Source organism: Capricornis sumatraensis, chromosome 5 (genome assembly GCF_032405125.1).
Source record: "Capricornis sumatraensis isolate serow.1 chromosome 5, serow.2, whole genome shotgun sequence".
NCBI classification, from domain to species: domain Eukaryota; kingdom Metazoa; phylum Chordata; class Mammalia; order Artiodactyla; family Bovidae; genus Capricornis; species Capricornis sumatraensis.
Window position 1 is genome coordinate 57,356,208 of NC_091073.1, and position 17,369 is coordinate 57,373,576.

The 17,369-nt window shown below is 36.0% G+C and overlaps 1 protein-coding gene across 2 annotated transcripts in view; it reads left to right on the forward strand.

The window, feature by feature from the left end:
* The window catches only part of TFEC (transcription factor EC), a 105,836-nt gene that overhangs the window by 86,870 nt on the left and 1,597 nt on the right, over window positions 1-17,369 (forward strand). For both annotated transcript variants that reach the window (XM_068973086.1, XM_068973087.1), the window contains 2 exons: window positions 10,745-10,820; window positions 17,044-17,191. In XM_068973086.1, the coding sequence (XP_068829187.1) occupies window positions 10,745-10,820; window positions 17,044-17,191 (224 nt within the window). The remainder of the gene's footprint in view (window positions 1-10,744; window positions 10,821-17,043; window positions 17,192-17,369) is intronic.

Below are 17,369 nucleotides of genomic sequence, written 5' to 3' on the forward strand. Positions count from 1 at the left end.
TCCCAGAAGAATAAGACAAAAAGAAAGGCCATGAGAAAATACTTGATGAGATAATAGTTGAAAACTTCCCTAAAATGGGGGAGGAAATAGCCACCCAAATCTAAGAAACCCAGAGAGTCCCAAACAGGATAAATCCAAGGCAAAACACCCCAAGACACATATTAATCAAATTAACAAAGATCAAACACAAGGAGCAAATATTAAAAACAGCAAGGGAAAAGCAACAAATAACACACAAGGGGATTCCCATAAGGATAACAGCTGATCTTTCGACAGAAACTCTTCAGGCCAGAAGGGAATGGCAAGACATACTTAAAGTGATGAGAGAAAAACCTACAACCCAGATTACTGTACCCAGCAAGGATCACATTCAAATATGAAGGAGAAATCAAAAGCTTTACAGACAAGCAAAAGCTGAGAGAATGCAGCACCACCAAACCAGCTCTTCAACAAATGCTAAAGGATCTTCTCTAGACAGGAAACACAGAAAAGTTTTATAAACTCGAACCCAAAACAACAAAGTAAATGACAATGGGATCATACTTATCAATAATTACCTTAAACATAAATGGGTTGAATGCCCCAACCAAGACAAAGACTGGCTGAATAGATACAGAAACAATACCCCTATATATGCTGTCTACAAGAGACCCACCTCAAAACAAGGCACACATACAGACTGAAAATGAAGGGCTGGAAAAAGATATTTCATGTGAATGGAGACCAAAAGAAAGCAGGAGTAGCAATACTCATATCAGATAAAATAGACTTTGAAATAAAGGCCATGAAAAGAGACAAAGAAGGAGACTACCTAATGATCAAAGGATCAATCAAGAAGAAGATAAAACAATTATAAATATATATGCACCCAACATAGGGGCACCACAATATGTAAGGCAAAAGCTAGTGAGTATGAAAGGGGAAATTAACAGTAACACAATAATAGTGGGAGACTTTAATACTCCACTCACACCTATGGATAGATCAACTAAACAGAAAATTAGCAAGGAAGCACAAGCTCTGAATGATACAATGGACCAGTTAGACCTAATTGATATCTATAGGACATTTTACCCCCAAACAATGAATTTCACCTTTTTCTCGAGTGCACACAGAACTTTCTTTAGGATAGATCACATCCTGGGCCACAAATCTAGGCTTGGTAAATTCAAAAAATTGAAATCATTTGAATGCCGTAAGATTAGATGTCAACTATGGGAAAAAAACTATTAAAAACACAAACATATGGAGGCTAAACAACATGCTTCTGAACCAACAAATCACAGAAGAAATAAAAAAAGAAATCAAAATATTCATAGAAATGAAAGAAAAAGAAAACACGACAACCCAAAGCCTAAGAGATTCAGTAAAAGCAGTGCTAAGGGGAAGGTTCATAGCAATATAAGCTTACCTCAAGAAACAAGAGAAAAATGAAATAAATAACCTAACTTTACACCTAAGGCAACTAGAAAAAGAAGAAATGAAAAACCCCAGGGTTAATAGAAGGAAAGAAATCATAAAAATTAGGGCAGAAATAAGTGAAAAAGAAACAAAGGAGACTATAGAAAAAATCAACAAAACTAAAAGCTGGTTCTTTGAGAAGATAAATAAAAGAGACAAACCATTAGACAGACTCATCAAGAAAAAAAAAGAAGAATCAAATCAACAAAATTAGAAATGAAAATGGAGAAATCACAACAGATAACAGAAATACAAAGGATCATAAGAGACTACTACCAGTAACTATATGCCAATAAAATAGACAACCTGGAAGAAATGGACAAATTCTTAGAAAAGTATAACCCTCCAAAACTGCACCAGGAAGAAAGAGAAAATGTTAAAAGACCCATCACAAGCATGGAAATGGAAACTGTAGTGAAAGTTCTTCCAACAAACAGAAGCCCAGGACCAGATGGCTTCACAGGTGAATTATACCAAAAATTTAGAGAAGAGCTAACATCTATCCTACTCAAACTCTTCCAGAAAATTGCAGAGGAAGATAAACTTCTAAACTCATCCTGTGGCGCTACCGTCACCCTAATATCAAAACCAGACAAAGATGCCACAAAGAAAGAAAACTACAGGCTAATATCACTGATGAACATAGATCCAAAAATCCTTAACAAAATCCTAGCAAACAGAATCCAACAACATATTAAAAAGATCATACTTCATGACCAAGTGGGTTTTATCCCAGGGATGCAAGGATTCTTCAATATTCACAACTCAATCAATGTGATACACCACATTGACAAACTGAAAAATAAAAACCATATGATTATCTCAATAGATGCAGAGAAAAGCTTTGACAAAATTCAACATCCATTTATGATAAAAAAAAAACCCTCCAGAAAGCAGGCATAGAAGGAACATACCTCAACATAATAAAAGCCATATGTGATAAACCATGGCAAACGTTATTCTCAATGGTGAAAAATTGAAAGCATTTCCCCTAAGGTCAGGAACAAGACAAGGGTGCCCACTCTCACCACTACTATTCAGCATAGTTTTGGAAGTTTTAGCCACAGCAATCAGAGAAGAAAAAGAAACAAAATGAATCCAGACTGGAAAAAAAGAAGTAAAACTCTCACTGTTTGCAGATGACATGATCCTCTACATAGGAAACCCTAAAGACACCACCAGAAAATTGCTAGAGCTAATCATTGAATATAGTAAAGTCACAGGATATAAAATTAACACACAGAAATCCCTTGCATTCCTGTATACCAACAATCAGAAAACAAAAAAAGAAATTAAGGAAACAATTCCATTCACCATTGCAGTGAAAAGAATAAAATACTTAGGAATAAATCTACCTAAAGAAACAAAAGACCTATATATAGAAAACTATAAAACCCTGATGAAAGAAATCAAAGGTGATACAAATAGATGGATAAATATAGCACGTTAATGGATCAGAAGAATCAGTATAGTGAAAATGAGTATATTGCCCAAAGCAATCTATAGATTCAATGCAATCCTTATCAAGCTACCAGCGGTATTTTTCACAGAGCTAGAACAAATAATTTCACAATTTGTATGGAAATATAAAAAACCTCGTATAGCCAAAGCAATCTTGAGAAAGAAGAATGGAACTGGAGGAATCAATCTTCTTGGCTTCAGACTATATTACAAAGCTACAGTCATCAAGACGGTATGGTACTGGCACAAAGACAGAAATATAGATCAATGGAACAAAATAGAAAGCCCAGAGATGAATCCACACACCTTTGGACACCTTGTTTTTGACAAAGTAGTCAAGAATATACAATGGAGAAAAGATAGTCTCTTTAACAAGCAGTGCTGGGAAAACTGGTCAACCGCTTATAAAAGAATGAAACTAGAACACTTTCTAACACTATACACAAAAATAAACTCAAAATGGATTAAAGATCTAAGTGTAAGACCAGAAACTAAAAATCCTAGAGGAAAACAGCTAAAACACTCTCTGACATAAATCACAGCAGGATCCTCTATGACCCACCTCCCAGAGTAATGGAAATAAAAGCAAAAATAAACAAATGGGACCTAATTAAACTTAAAAGCTTTTTCACAAGGTGAAAATACACCCTTCAGAATGGGAGAAAGTAGCAAGCTAAGCAACTGACAAAGAATTAATCTCAAAAATATACAAGCAGCTCATGCAGTTCAATTCCAGAAAAATAAATGACACAATCAAAAAATGGGCCAAAGAACTAAACAGACATTTCTCCAAAGAAGACATACAGATAGCTAACAAACACATGAAAAGATGCTCAACATCACTTATTATCAGAGAAATGCAAATCAAAATCACAGTGAGGTACCATCTCATGCCAGTCAGAATGGCTGCTATCAAAAAATCTACAAACAGTAAATGCTGAAGAGGGTGCAGATAAAGGGAACCTTTTTACACTGTTGGTGGGAAATCAAACTAGTACAGCCACTATGGGGAACAGTGTGGAGATTCCTTAAAAAACTGGAAATAGAACTGCCATACAGCTCAGCAATCCAACTGCAGGACATACACACTGAGGAAACCAGAATTGAAAGAGACACGTGTACCCCAAAGTTCATTTACAATAGCTAGGACATGGAAGCAACCTAGATGCCCATTGGCAGACTAATGGATAAGAAATCAGTGGTACATATACACAATGGAATATTACTCAGCTTTTAAAAAAGATTGCATTTGAATCAGTACTAATGAGGTGGATGAAACTGGAGCCTATTATACAGAGTGAAGTAAGTCAGAAAGAAAAACACCAGTACAGTTTATTAATGCATATATATGGAATTTAGAAAGATGGTAACGATGACCCTACATGTGAGACAGCAAAAGTGACACAGATGTAAATAACAGACTTTTGTACTCTGTGGGAGAAGGCAAGGGTGGGATGATTTGAGAGAATAGTATTAAAACATGTATATTACTATACATGAAATAGATTGCCAGTCCAGGTTTTATGCATGAGACAAGGTGCTCAGGGCTGGTGCACTGGGATGACCCTGAGGGATGGGATGGGGAGGGAGGTGGGAGAGGGGTTCAGGATGGGAAACACATGTACACCCATGGCTGATTCATGTCAATGTATGGCAAAAACCACTACAATATTGTAAAGTAATTAGCCTCCAATTAAAATTAATTAATTAATTAAAAAAAAGAAAATGTACATCATTTAAATGGCTAGAAATGTAACACCAGGTTCTTATCTTTCTGTGTCAATCTATTCCTCCTTTCCTAATGATAAGTTATTTTAAAATACTGCTTATGTTGTATTGCTGAATTCTACTAGTCGCAAAAAATGTGGAGGCCAGGGCTCTGATGCCTTCCTGGGGGTCCATTTGCCTTCAGTAATGATCACATGAGATGAGTAAATGCATTCAAGGGAAGTTGTTTAGGGGCAGGGTGAGCTTTAAAGTGCTGTTTCATGTCTCTTAAGATAGTGCTTAACTATCTTAAGTCAGCTTGACTAGTTGAGTGTGAAGCATTTTTGTTCTGAGAACCAAATAAAAAATGAGAAAAGATTGCAATGAAAATAAATAAAATCTTTAAAATTCTAAAACCAGGAATTTCCTTACATGTCATTAGCTGAAATTGATGCTACATGTACCAGCAAATTTGGAAACTCACAGCACTGGAAAAGATCAGTTTTCATTCCAATCCCAAAGAAAGGCAATGTCAAAGAATGCTCAAACTATCACACAATAGCACTCATCTCACATGCTAGCAAAGTAATGCTCAAAATTCTCCAAGCTAGGCTTCAACAGTATGTGAACCATGAACTTGCAGATGCTCAAGCTGGATTTAGAAAGGATCAAATTGCCAACATCCGTTGGATCATCAAAAAAAACAAGAGAGTTTCAGAAAAACACCTACTTCTGCTTTATTGACTATGCCAAAGCCTTTGACTATGTGGACCACAACAAACTGGAAAATTCTTAAAGAGATGGGAATACCAGACCACCTGACCTGCCTCCTGAGAAATCTGTATGCAGGTCAGGAAGCAACAATTAGAACTGGACATGGAACAACAGACTGGTTCCAAATAGGAAAAGGAGTACGCCAAGGCTGTATATTGTCACCCTGCTTATTTAACTTATATGCAGAGTACATCATGAGAAATGCTGGGCTGGATGAAGCATAAACTTGAATCAAGATTGCCGGGAGAAATATCATAACCTCAGATATGCAGATGACACCACCCTTACAGCAGAAAGCGAACAAGTAAAAAACCTCTTGATGAAAGTGAAAGAGGAGAGTGAAAAAGTTGGCTTAAAGCTCAACATTCAGAAAACTAAGATCATGGCATCCTGTCCCATCACTTCATGGCAAATAGATGGGGGAAATGATGGAAATAGTGGCTTTAGCTTGGGGGGCTCCAAAATCACTGCAGATGGTGACTGAAGCCATGACATTAAAAGATGCTTACTTCTTGGAGTAAAATTTTGACCAACCTAGACAGCTGGATCATGGAAAAAGCAAGAGAGTTCCAGAAAAACATATATTTCTGCTTTATTGACTATGCCAAAGCCTGTGACTGTGTGGATCACAATAAACTGTGGAAAATTCTGAAAGAGATGGGAATACCAGACCACCTGACCTGCCTCTTGAGAAATGTGTATGCAGGCCAGGAAGAAACAGTTAGAACTGGACATGGAACAGCAGGCTGGTTCCAAATAGGAAAAGGAGTATGTCAAGGCTGTATATTGTCACCCTGCTTATTTAACTTCTATGCAAAGTACATCATGAGAAACGCTGGACTGGAAGAAACACAAGCTGGAATCAAGATTGCCAGGAGAAATATCAATAACCTCAGATATGCAGATGACACCACCCTTATGGCAGAAAGTGAAGAGGAACTAAAAAGCCTCTTGATGAAAGTGAAAGTGGAGAGTGAAAAAGTTGGCTTAAAGCTCAACATTCAGAAAATGAAGATCATGGCATCCGGTCCCATCACTCCATGGGAAATAGATGTGGAAACAGTGGAAACAGTGTCAGACTTCATTTTTTGGGGCTCCAAAATCACTGCAGATGGTGATTGCAGCCATGAAATTAAAAGACGCTTACTCCTTGGAAGGAAAGTTATGAGCAACCTAGATAGTGTATTCAAAAGCAGAGACATTACTTTGCCAACTAAGGTCTGTCTAGTTAAGGCTATGGTTTTTCCAGTAGTCATGTATGGATGTGAGAGTTGGACTGTGAAGAAGGCTGAGCGCCGAAGAATTGATGCTTTTGAACCGTGGTGTTGTAGAAGACTCTTGAGAGTCCCTTGGACTGCAAGGAGATCCAACCAGTCCATTCTGAAGGAGATCAGCCCTGGGATTCCTTTGGAAGGAATGATGCTAAAGCTGAAACTCCAGTACTTTGGCCACCTCATGCAAAGAGTTGACTCATTGGAAAAGAGTCTGATGCTGGGAGGGATTGGGGGCAGGAGGAGAAGGGGATGACAGAGGATGAGATGGCTGGATGACATCACTGAATCGATGGATGCGAGTCTGAGTGAACTCCGGGAGTTGGTGATGGACTGGGAGGCCTGGCGTGCTGTGATTCATGGGGTCGCAGAGTCAGACACTACTGAGCGACTGAACTGAACTGAACTGAACTGAGACAGCATATTAAAAAGCAGAGACATTACTTTACCAACAAAGGTTTGTCTAGTCAAAGCCATGGTTTTTCCAGTAGTCTTGTATGGATGTGAGAGTTGGACTATAAAGAAAGTTGAGTGCCAAAGAATTGATGCTTTTGTACTCTTGAGAGTCTTTTGGATTGCAAGGAGATCCAACCAGTCCATCCTAATGGAAATTAATCCTGAATAATCATGGGAAGGACTGATGCTCAGTTGAAACTCCAATACTTTGGCCACCTGATGTGAAGAACTAACTCATTAGAAAAGACCTTGATGCTGGGAAAGATTGAAGGCAGGAGGAGGAGAGGACAGAATGAGATGGCTGGATGGCATCACAAACTCAGTGGACATGAGTTTGAGTAAACTCAGGGATTTGGCAATGGACAGGGAGGCCTGGTGTGCTGCAGTCCATGGTGTCACAAAGAGTTGGACATGGCTGAGCGACTGAACAGAACTGAACTGTATCTGCGAAACCTGCATCTATCTGTTCATAAAGCACCCATCTTCATGAGACGGTAGGCTGACTATATGAAGGAGAAGAAGGCTAACCCATGGTTATAACAGTCCTTAGAGTAGTTGTGGAAAGGGAAATGATTTGCTTTTCATCACATAGTGGCAGAGCAGACAAGCATTGGTGAATTTTGTAAGACAAGAACCTGAAAGACAGAACTAGTTGTTTACAGAAAGAAGTAACACATCAAGGAACTAAAGCCTTCTCTCTTAGTTTTAAGGCTGCTATTACCTTCCTTTCTCCTTATTTCTGTCCTCTATGTTTGCACTTTAAATAACAGGCCATTTAATGTTAAGTATGATAGGTGCCTGGTATGATCATTATAGATGTCTCAGTGGTAAAGAATCCACCCTCACTACAGGAGGCACAGAAGACATGGGTTCAATCCCTGGGTTGGGAATTTCCCCTGGAGGAGGAGATGGCACCCTATTCCAGTATTCTTGCCTGGAAAATATCATGGGCAGAGAAGCCTGGCAGACTGCAGTCCATAGGGTTGCAAAGAGTCATACACACAGAGTGACTGAGTGCACACATGCACATTATTGAAGTATAGAAGTATTTTCTACTAATAATCTGGATTACTTGGTGATCTTACTTTTTGCAGCTATCAATGTTACCCAAAATTAATATCACATTTTAAGTATGATCTAAATATCCCCTAACATTTGAGAGGATCATGGCTAGAGGACAAATAAGATCCCACTTAACAGATGTCTAAATACTTAAAAGCTATAACTCAAGCTAGAAATACTAAATTATGTTCTATCCTTCCTAAAGATAGGAAGGCCAGGTTTGAAATATGAGTTCTCAGATCCTCAGAATTTTGTATAAGTACTGCACCACTAAGAGATTGGGCCACTAATGGAACTCCACTTGATGGAATTTCGAGTGGGAAGTCATGGTGGGGCAATGTCAGCCCTTACTCAGTGGCCCCTTTCACTTCTCTTTCTATGCCCTATTACATTCTATGGTGCATATGACCTCAAACATGAGTGTGAACCCCTCATCTTGTATATTCAAGTTCCATACCTATCTGCAAAAAATTGACCCTTGTCTGCATCTTGGGCCTGGGGTGAGCACCTTGGTGTCATGATCTTCCTTCAGGAGGATGAACCTCAGACATAGCCGGCACAGGCTCAGGGCATTTGGGAGAATATTCCTGGTGTAAATCACCTGGAGTGTAGTTTAGAAGGGAGATCCCTTTGCCCTGTCACTGCCTTGCTCAGTAAGGATGGATGTGGTAAGAGATGGCAAAGGGGGCCCTCAACTATGCAGTCTGGGAAAGAAGCATCTGTTGCCTGTTTCTAAGGACAGGAATGAATGAATGAATATATCAAAAACTTTGTATAAGAGTGAAATCACATATAACATGAAGTGATTTAGTAATTTCTTAAAGCTTGACTCCTTTACAAACAACTAGTACTGGATATGAAAACAGTGGGAAAACAAACTTCTCATTATAATTAACCATTAAAATTTTATGAACACAATCTTGTAAGGTTAGAGTAGGAATTTCTGATATTTTACATAAGGTACATTTAAATAATAGATTTTGATAAAACATTATAGGACTACACCAGTCTCCTATTTTCAGATAAAAATGTGAACATCCTTCATAGCTGATCTTCATCTTATATTTGAGTCTGTTTTATAATATGAGAGTATGTGTGAACATAGAATTATTAATAAATTCTCACTATAAAATATAAATGTATTTCTATCAGCTTTGCCTTTGTTTATTTTCTTTTCAGTTTTTTATATGGTGTCAGTTTTTTCAATTACTTGCACAGAGAAAACAAAACTGGCAAAGAAGGAAAATAATCTCTCCCAAGAATCAATTATATATCCTAAATTATATCCTAATTTCAGAGGAATCCCAGTGTATTATTCCAGAAGGTCAAGTTCATTCATGATTAATTGCTTCATAGAGTAGATTTACCAAGACAATTGATTTTTTAAGGACTTTCTTTAAGTCCAGCAGCAGTTTGTATTTTTCAAACATGTATTGTTTAATGTTTCGACATAGTTTCTTCTTCGTGACTTTTTACTTCTTTCATTTCCCTGAAAAGCTTTAAAAATGTTACCTACTGAAAAAGGATTATATGTAAGTCTTGGTTCCTGATCCTGCAAGTATAGAGATTATACGACTATTCTGTGCTCTATAAGACTGGTTTTAGGTAAGGGTCAATAGAGAAAGTTCTGCTTATTTGTACACTTGACATTTATTGAACATTTATTAGATGCATATCCATTGTCATAGGCAATGGATCCATGGGAAAATAAACAGAGAAATAATAATTTCTGAATTATTTCTGAATAATAATTTCTGAATAAAAACCTATATCAGTCATTCTCAAAGTGTGGGCCCTCAACAAGAAGCATCAGCAACACCTGGGAATTTGTTAGAAATGCAGATTTTTGGGTCCCAACTTAATCCTACTAAAATCAGAATTTTGGGGTGCAGAGTACAAATTTATTTTTATTTATTTGAAAGTCCTTCCAAATGTATCTGATGCATGCCAAAGCTTAAGAATCACTGTTCTGTGTATTATTGAAAGTTGTTAAATTAGAAAAGTATATTTATGGTCTAATCAACATACATTTATTTAACACTTTTTATATGCCAAGCCCTCTGGGTATATAGAATGAAGTAAGAAATGGTCCCTGCCCTCAAAGAGATCAATCTATTTGGGCACACATACCTACCATGAGCCAAGCTTTGTGTTAGCTTTTCAGTGGACTATATGAGAAGAAAAAGTGTATATATACACACACATATGTATATATATATACATACACATATATATACCCACCTGATATATATATATTATATCAGTATGAGTAAATATAGCATTTCAAAGAATGATAAAAATGTTATTTTTGAGAGAAAATGTTTCAAAATGATTTAAAATCATTGTGAACCATAGAATCACAATTCTATTTTTTTTTTTACTTTTAGAATAAAATATATTTGAATTTTTATTTTATTGTTGAGAAGTACACTTGTGACTAAATGGAAATTTTTTGCTCATTGTTTTTCAAAGATTATTAAGGAGGTTTACAGTTGACCAAAAGTGAATTGTATTTTAATGAGAATAATCAATAATATTTCTTTTTTTAATAGTTGAAAGAAGAAGAAGATATAATATTAACTACCGAATCAAGGAGCTTGGCACTCTTATTCCAAAGTCTAATGATCCGTGAGTTCAATAATCATTTCTTAATAATGTTATGGTTTCAATACTACACAAAACAGGTGGGAGGGAAGGGGTGGAGGGGTGAACCAATGCTGAGAAAGTAAGCAGCTTATGGTGAAGACAAGGCTGCTACTGGTGTCATTTTAAAATATCTATTCAAGGCTGATAATTACTGAACATCAGACATCAAAATTGTTACTAACACTTATCCTATTAAGCTTTAGAAAATAAGTAAATTATTTCTTCTTAGTACATAACAAATCTTTCTGTATGGCACCAATATTTGCAAATTTAGTGATACTTTCATGATATCAACTGGAATCCTCAATTTATAGTTATAGCAATTCTTCCAATTTAAGATTTATATGTACATGAAAATTGGAATGTTGAATTCTCAGCGGTTCCAAAATTCAAGCAAAAAATATACAAGCAAAAAATAAGAATTGTATAAACATGCTTATTGATATTAGACAATAATTTGTTATTGTAATTAAATTTTCAGCTAGGTTTTGATGCCATATAGTCACAAAGTCAGTTTAACTAGATGTTTGGGGTTGTAAATTTCAAGAAATAGTTGATTACTCAAAATGTCAATTTACCATGTTTCTCTAAAACCATGAAAACATTGTAGCATTAATAAGGACTTGAAAAAAATGTTTTGTTCAGACAGAACTGAACTCTCCGAACACTGGCATTATCCATTATTCAGAAATGATGAGGTTTGATACAGTGGTTTTTGTGAAAAGTGAAAGTACTCTTTCCCTAAATGAAAGTGTTAATTCACTTGGACGATTCAATCATTTGTAATGGAGGAAATGCCATATATTTATTCTTATGGGCATAATAGATAATGAAGTCTTCTTGAGTAGAATGGCAGATAGAACACTGCATGGGGAGTCTGAAGAGCTTAATCTTGGCTAGGATCCACCACTAACTTTTCAAATCTTTTAAGTCTCTCAGCATGCAACTCTTTCTATTAGCAGAACAGGACACCCATTTTCCAGATAAAACTTGAAACACTTAAAACATAAATGCACATTTATTGGCCAAACATTTGATATAAGGTCAAGACTTTGTTGTTTGAATATGTGTTTCAATTTTCTGTCTTACATAAACTGCACAAATATGTATAGTCTATTTTAATTTCTTATAGATAAAACAAAAATCTAAGTATAGACGGATTTTTTAAATGATTACACCCTAATTTGTAACAGCAAATTACACCTAATTTGTAACAGCATATTTTTAGCAAACTGTCTTACTGACATTTTACTTTGTTTTTTTTCTGAGGCTTTTGATATACTTTTCCTAAAAAACAAGAGCTGTTTTTATAAATGCTTTTTTAAATTTTGTACTCATATTTTATTAGTTACCATATATAATTTAATTATACTGTCACAATAATAAGTACAATGGGCATTCATTTAACAGTCTGTCAGTAAGCACTGTCACCAGAAGGATAATAGAAGTACCTGGGTGTCTCAGAAGGTAGCCTAGTGGCCTCTATGATCTACTTTGTTCTGACAACAGTCAGTGACCATCACAAAGGGAATGGAGATCATTAATTAATCCTGAAAGTGATCAGATAAAAGTAAGTTAAGAGAGCTTCTCTTGTAACTGATAGAGCTAATCCACAGTGCCAGGACCAGGTAATATGCAGAAAACAAACAATAAGACTGTCAGATTAAACTATGAAGCCTGACTGAACATCTTTCCATACTACCATGCCTATAAAGCACCAATTACGGATGGAGTTTTATAAAAATAAAATAAAATAATATGGATAACCTCAAAAATGATAAAGCTTATGTGAGGGGTAATTATTACTCTATACTTTTATTGAATAGCTATCGCTATAAAATGGCTCCTCTCTGGTTCTAATTCATTGTCCTGAACAGGAATGGCAAAATTTTCATTGTCAAGACCAAAGGATGGCAAACTTTTCCTTTAAAGAGTCAGATAGTAATTATTTCAAGCTTTGTGAGCATAAAATCAGACAATTATTCAACTCTGCATTGTAGCATGAAAGCAGACATAGACAATATGTATATGAAAGAGGATGACTGCACCTAATGAAACTTTATTGACAAAAGCAGGCTGTGGGCTCATAGAATAAGGAAAATCAGTTTATCCATAATCACATCTGAAAGGGACCATAGTTGAGGAAGCTTCATTGTAAGCCTTCTTAAGTGGTTTTCTCTTCTTTGTAGATTTCAGAAAGGAGAATTAGTAATTGTCTTAATTCGATTATATCGTATTATATGTAGGCACTAGAAATATAAAAGTATTATATATTATACATATTTTCTAGGCAAGAGTACTGGAGTGGGTTGCCATGTCCTTCTCCAATTATACATATTAGGAGGATAGTAATACCTCATGAAAACTTTGTTGCAGTTTTATGTACAAAGAATGCACTAGGTCACAATAGAAAACACATTTCTTATGGGCAGATGCATTTGAAAGAGTGGGAAAGCCACACATTTACAAGAACAGTGTTAAATAGAGAGAGGAGACCTAGGGCCCAACTTCTAAACACGTGTGTTTGGGCAAGCTGAAAGAACTCTGAAGCTTTGGTTCTACTGGGTCAGTTCTTCGCTGCTTGTCGTCTTGTACACTCTCCAGACGTGAGTGGACCAACCCTTGTAGGAGTGGTCTAGACCTGGCTCAGTTTCCCTCTTTATATCTTTTGTTACTTTCTCTTTGGTAGTTCTGGGGGCTTGATTGGTTGTGCTTCATGCCAATGAGGCATGAACCAGATACCAGTCAGGGAAGTGGGTAAGAAGAGCGCATTATACAAATGAAGCATGACCTCGGGGTCGAATCAGGGAAAGGAGTGTCAGTATGTTCTCCCGTAACTGTTTTTGACCACTATTATGGACTGCCATTTTGGGCCCTGTTTCCCTCTTCTAACTTGCCAGCAGTTCTAAAAGGCTCTGAATGCCTTTCCAGCTCATGACTGCAATAAACTTAGGATTTGGTCTAGGAAGGGCTTCCTTTGTAGCTCAGCTGGTAAAGAATCTGCCTGCAATGGGGGAGACCTCGGTTTGATCCCTGGGTTGGGAAGATCTCCTGGAGGAGGGAAAGGCTACCCACCCTGGAGAATTCCATGGACTCTGTAGTCCATGGAGTCGCAAAGAGTTGGACATGACTGAGTGACTTTCCGGAGAAGGCAATGGCATCCCACTCCAGTACTCTTGCCTGGAAAATCCCTTGGACAGAGAAGCCTGGTGGGCTTCCGTCTATGAGGTCGCACAGAGTCGGACACGACTGAAGCGACTTCCCTTTCACTTTTCACTTTCATGCATTGGAGAAGGAAATGGCAACCCACTCCAGTGTTCTCGCCTGGAGAATCCCAGGGACGGGGGAGCCTGGTGGGCTGCCATCTATGGGGTCGCACAGAGTTGGACACGACTGAAGCGACTTAGCAGCAGCAGCAGCAGAGTGACTTTCACTTTCACTTTCACTTTCACTTTCACTTGGTTTAGAAAATGAAAGCTAATACCTGAAGGAGTTTTGAATTCTATGAAGTTGCCATTTTCGTGTATCAAAAACTTTCAGAAATTTGTACTTCTTTCTTCTTTGCTGGATCGAAATAGTATGGTCAGAGGGAAAACAAATAGTAAACAGTTATAGTTGAGATAAATATGTTGAGAAAATGAAATGAAAAACACACTACCAGAGAATGATAATATCTTAACCATTAGTTGAAAAATAAAACCAAACAGAACTAACAAATAAAAAGGTGAAACATTTCTACATATGTGTGGTAGTGATCTACTTTATATGTGCTTTTTATTAATCATATTTACAAAAATCATATTTGTAAATATAAAAATGCTAGCAGAACATGCATTGTGCCATCAAATTATTATTTTTTCTACTTTTTTTTAAACTATGTTTTCTACTTTTTGTTTTACTACTTTTTCTACTTTTTAAGATATAAACCTAAGGGGTTTTTTTTTTCTACTAAACTGATTTTTTTAATCTTCTACACTCAAAACTTTCTTATGCTTTTGTGTAAGAATGGTAGTTGAAGTAGTAAATGAGATCTAACAAGACTTTCTAAATCAGAAGTTATAAAATGTTGATCAAAGGAAGAAGAATCAGACCTCTCATGATGTTTGCTTTCTTTTCTTTTTTGTAATACTTTTAAGTGGATGTGTACTCCTAAGGTGACAACAGATCATACATTTCCATAGTTTTGCCTGGCAGCATTCCTATTCTAACTTACATATGTCTAATACCTGCTTTAGCCCTACAGACATTCAAGGTTTTAACTTCCCTAAAGATTTAAGTTCTTCAAACTAAATTATTTTGTAGAAAATGATAAGCCACTATGAACATTCACTCGTTAGGCAAGTCTTTGTATGTGTTAGTGTTTATAGTATACCGTCATATATAATGTTTTTAATGCCTAACTGCTTGAAATTATCTTGGGATATATAATTAATATATCTCCTTAATATATTTGGAAAACAAAATATTTTAGGATGAAATCTCATACATTAAAATGGCTTTAAAATAGAGTGAACTTTTAAAACTTTAGTGAATTAAAACAGCAAATAGATATTGTAGGAAAACCCTTTGTGTGTTTTCCTTTTTAAAAAATATTGATTGATTGATTTGGGTTTCCTCAGTGGCCCAGTGGTAAAGAATACACCTGCAAAGAAGGAGACACAAGAAATGTGGGTTTGATATCTGGGTTGGGAAAATCCCCTGGAGGAGTGCGTGGCAACTCACTCCAATATTCTTGCCTGGAGAATCCCATGGACAGAGGAGCCTGGCGGGCCACAGTTCATCAGGTTGCAAAGATTCAAACATGACAGAAGCAACTGATCACATTTATTGATTTGGCTGCATCAGGTCTCAGTTGTGGTGTGTGGAACTTAGTTGCCCCACAGAATGTGAGATCTTACTTTCTTGACCAGAGATTGAACCCATATCATTGGAAGGTGACTGCTTATCCTCTGGACCACCAAGGAAGTCCCCATTGTGTGTTTTCTACCAAAACTTTGAGTATTTATTTTAGACCTAAATAAACAGTACCTTAAATTTCAAAGCTGACTAGGATATTGTTTTCCTCATATTCCTTCTGTCCTTCTAATTTTTTCTTTCCATGAGAAGAAATGAAACAAAATTATGAGGCATATACCAGTCAGATTTTTCAAACTATATTTTTCTACTTCTGAGTACTTAGTAATATACATATTAAGTTGCATATATTTCAAGTAGATCACATAAACTAAAATCACATGCAGTGTACTGTCTTTTAAAAATTTCCCTACAAGCTTACTTTCTGTTGTATCAAAACAAATCTCATTATTCTAAGTTGAAAATTCACCTAGATTTTTCAACTGTTCTGATTAACTTTTAGCAATTAGCTTGGCCTTATTCTCCATACATATTACCAATTGTCAGGTAGTATTAAATTGATTGATATATGTTTCTAGACATTAAAATAAGTAGCCAGTTCTATAATTCTGGATTTATCATTTTTCTTGTTTAAAAATAAGTTTTAATAAAATATTTTTCTATGCTACAGCCTGAAGATTATCAGCAATATTTAATTGTATTTACTTACTATAAACTTAATTAAAATAGATATATAGCTTTTTATAAAAACATGTGTTGATGCTTTTGTGTGGGAAAATTTGCCTTATGAATCTAGAAAGTTTTGCTCTATTGCATAAAGTTGCCAAAATGATTTGTTTCACAATTACTCAGGATCACCATTCAGGACAGACATGGGACCTTATTTTTTTCCCTAGAAGCATAAAAGCAACCTTATAGAAAGTAGGTTAAAAGATTGGTACATATGAAATGATCTTAAAAAATTTAGGCTTAAGTCTTCAGTAATGTACATTTCCTAGTTCATTAATGCAGAAATACTGCACATAGATTTTAATCTCAGAGTTAATAATAAAAGCAATTTTCACTAAAAATATAAAAACTGTAATGGTAGAATCATGATATTGCATTTAGCTCTCCCACAAAAAGTCACTTTATTACTTTCTTTTGACACTTATTTTCATTCTGGGATTAATTTTACTATATAAGGGCTTCTTAACTATTCTATTAAAATTTCTATTCAGAAGCAATAATATCTAAGAGTGAATAATAGTCATGTAAATCATTATTTCATATTAATGTAAAAGATTTTGTAAGTTCTTATGAATTCTGCTGACATGCACAATTGTGAAAAGGTTATCTCTCCGTTCTACAGTGATATGCGCTGGAACAAAGGAACCATTCTAAAAGCATCAGTGGAGTACATCAAGTGGCTACAAAAAGAACAACAGAGAGCTCAAGAATTAGAACACAGACAGAAGAAATTAGAGCAGGCTAACAGGCGCCTTCTACTCCGCATTCAGGTTTTCATAAGAACGTAGCCATGAACCATGTACCTTACATATGACTTACCCATTATCAGTTCTATTCACTGGTCTTGTTTTTTTTTTTTTTTTTTCTTACTAACAATTGTTTTTTTCCTTCTCAAGGATAGTTTTTATTGCCTTTTAGAAGTTCACGAATTAGACTGATTCAATTAGG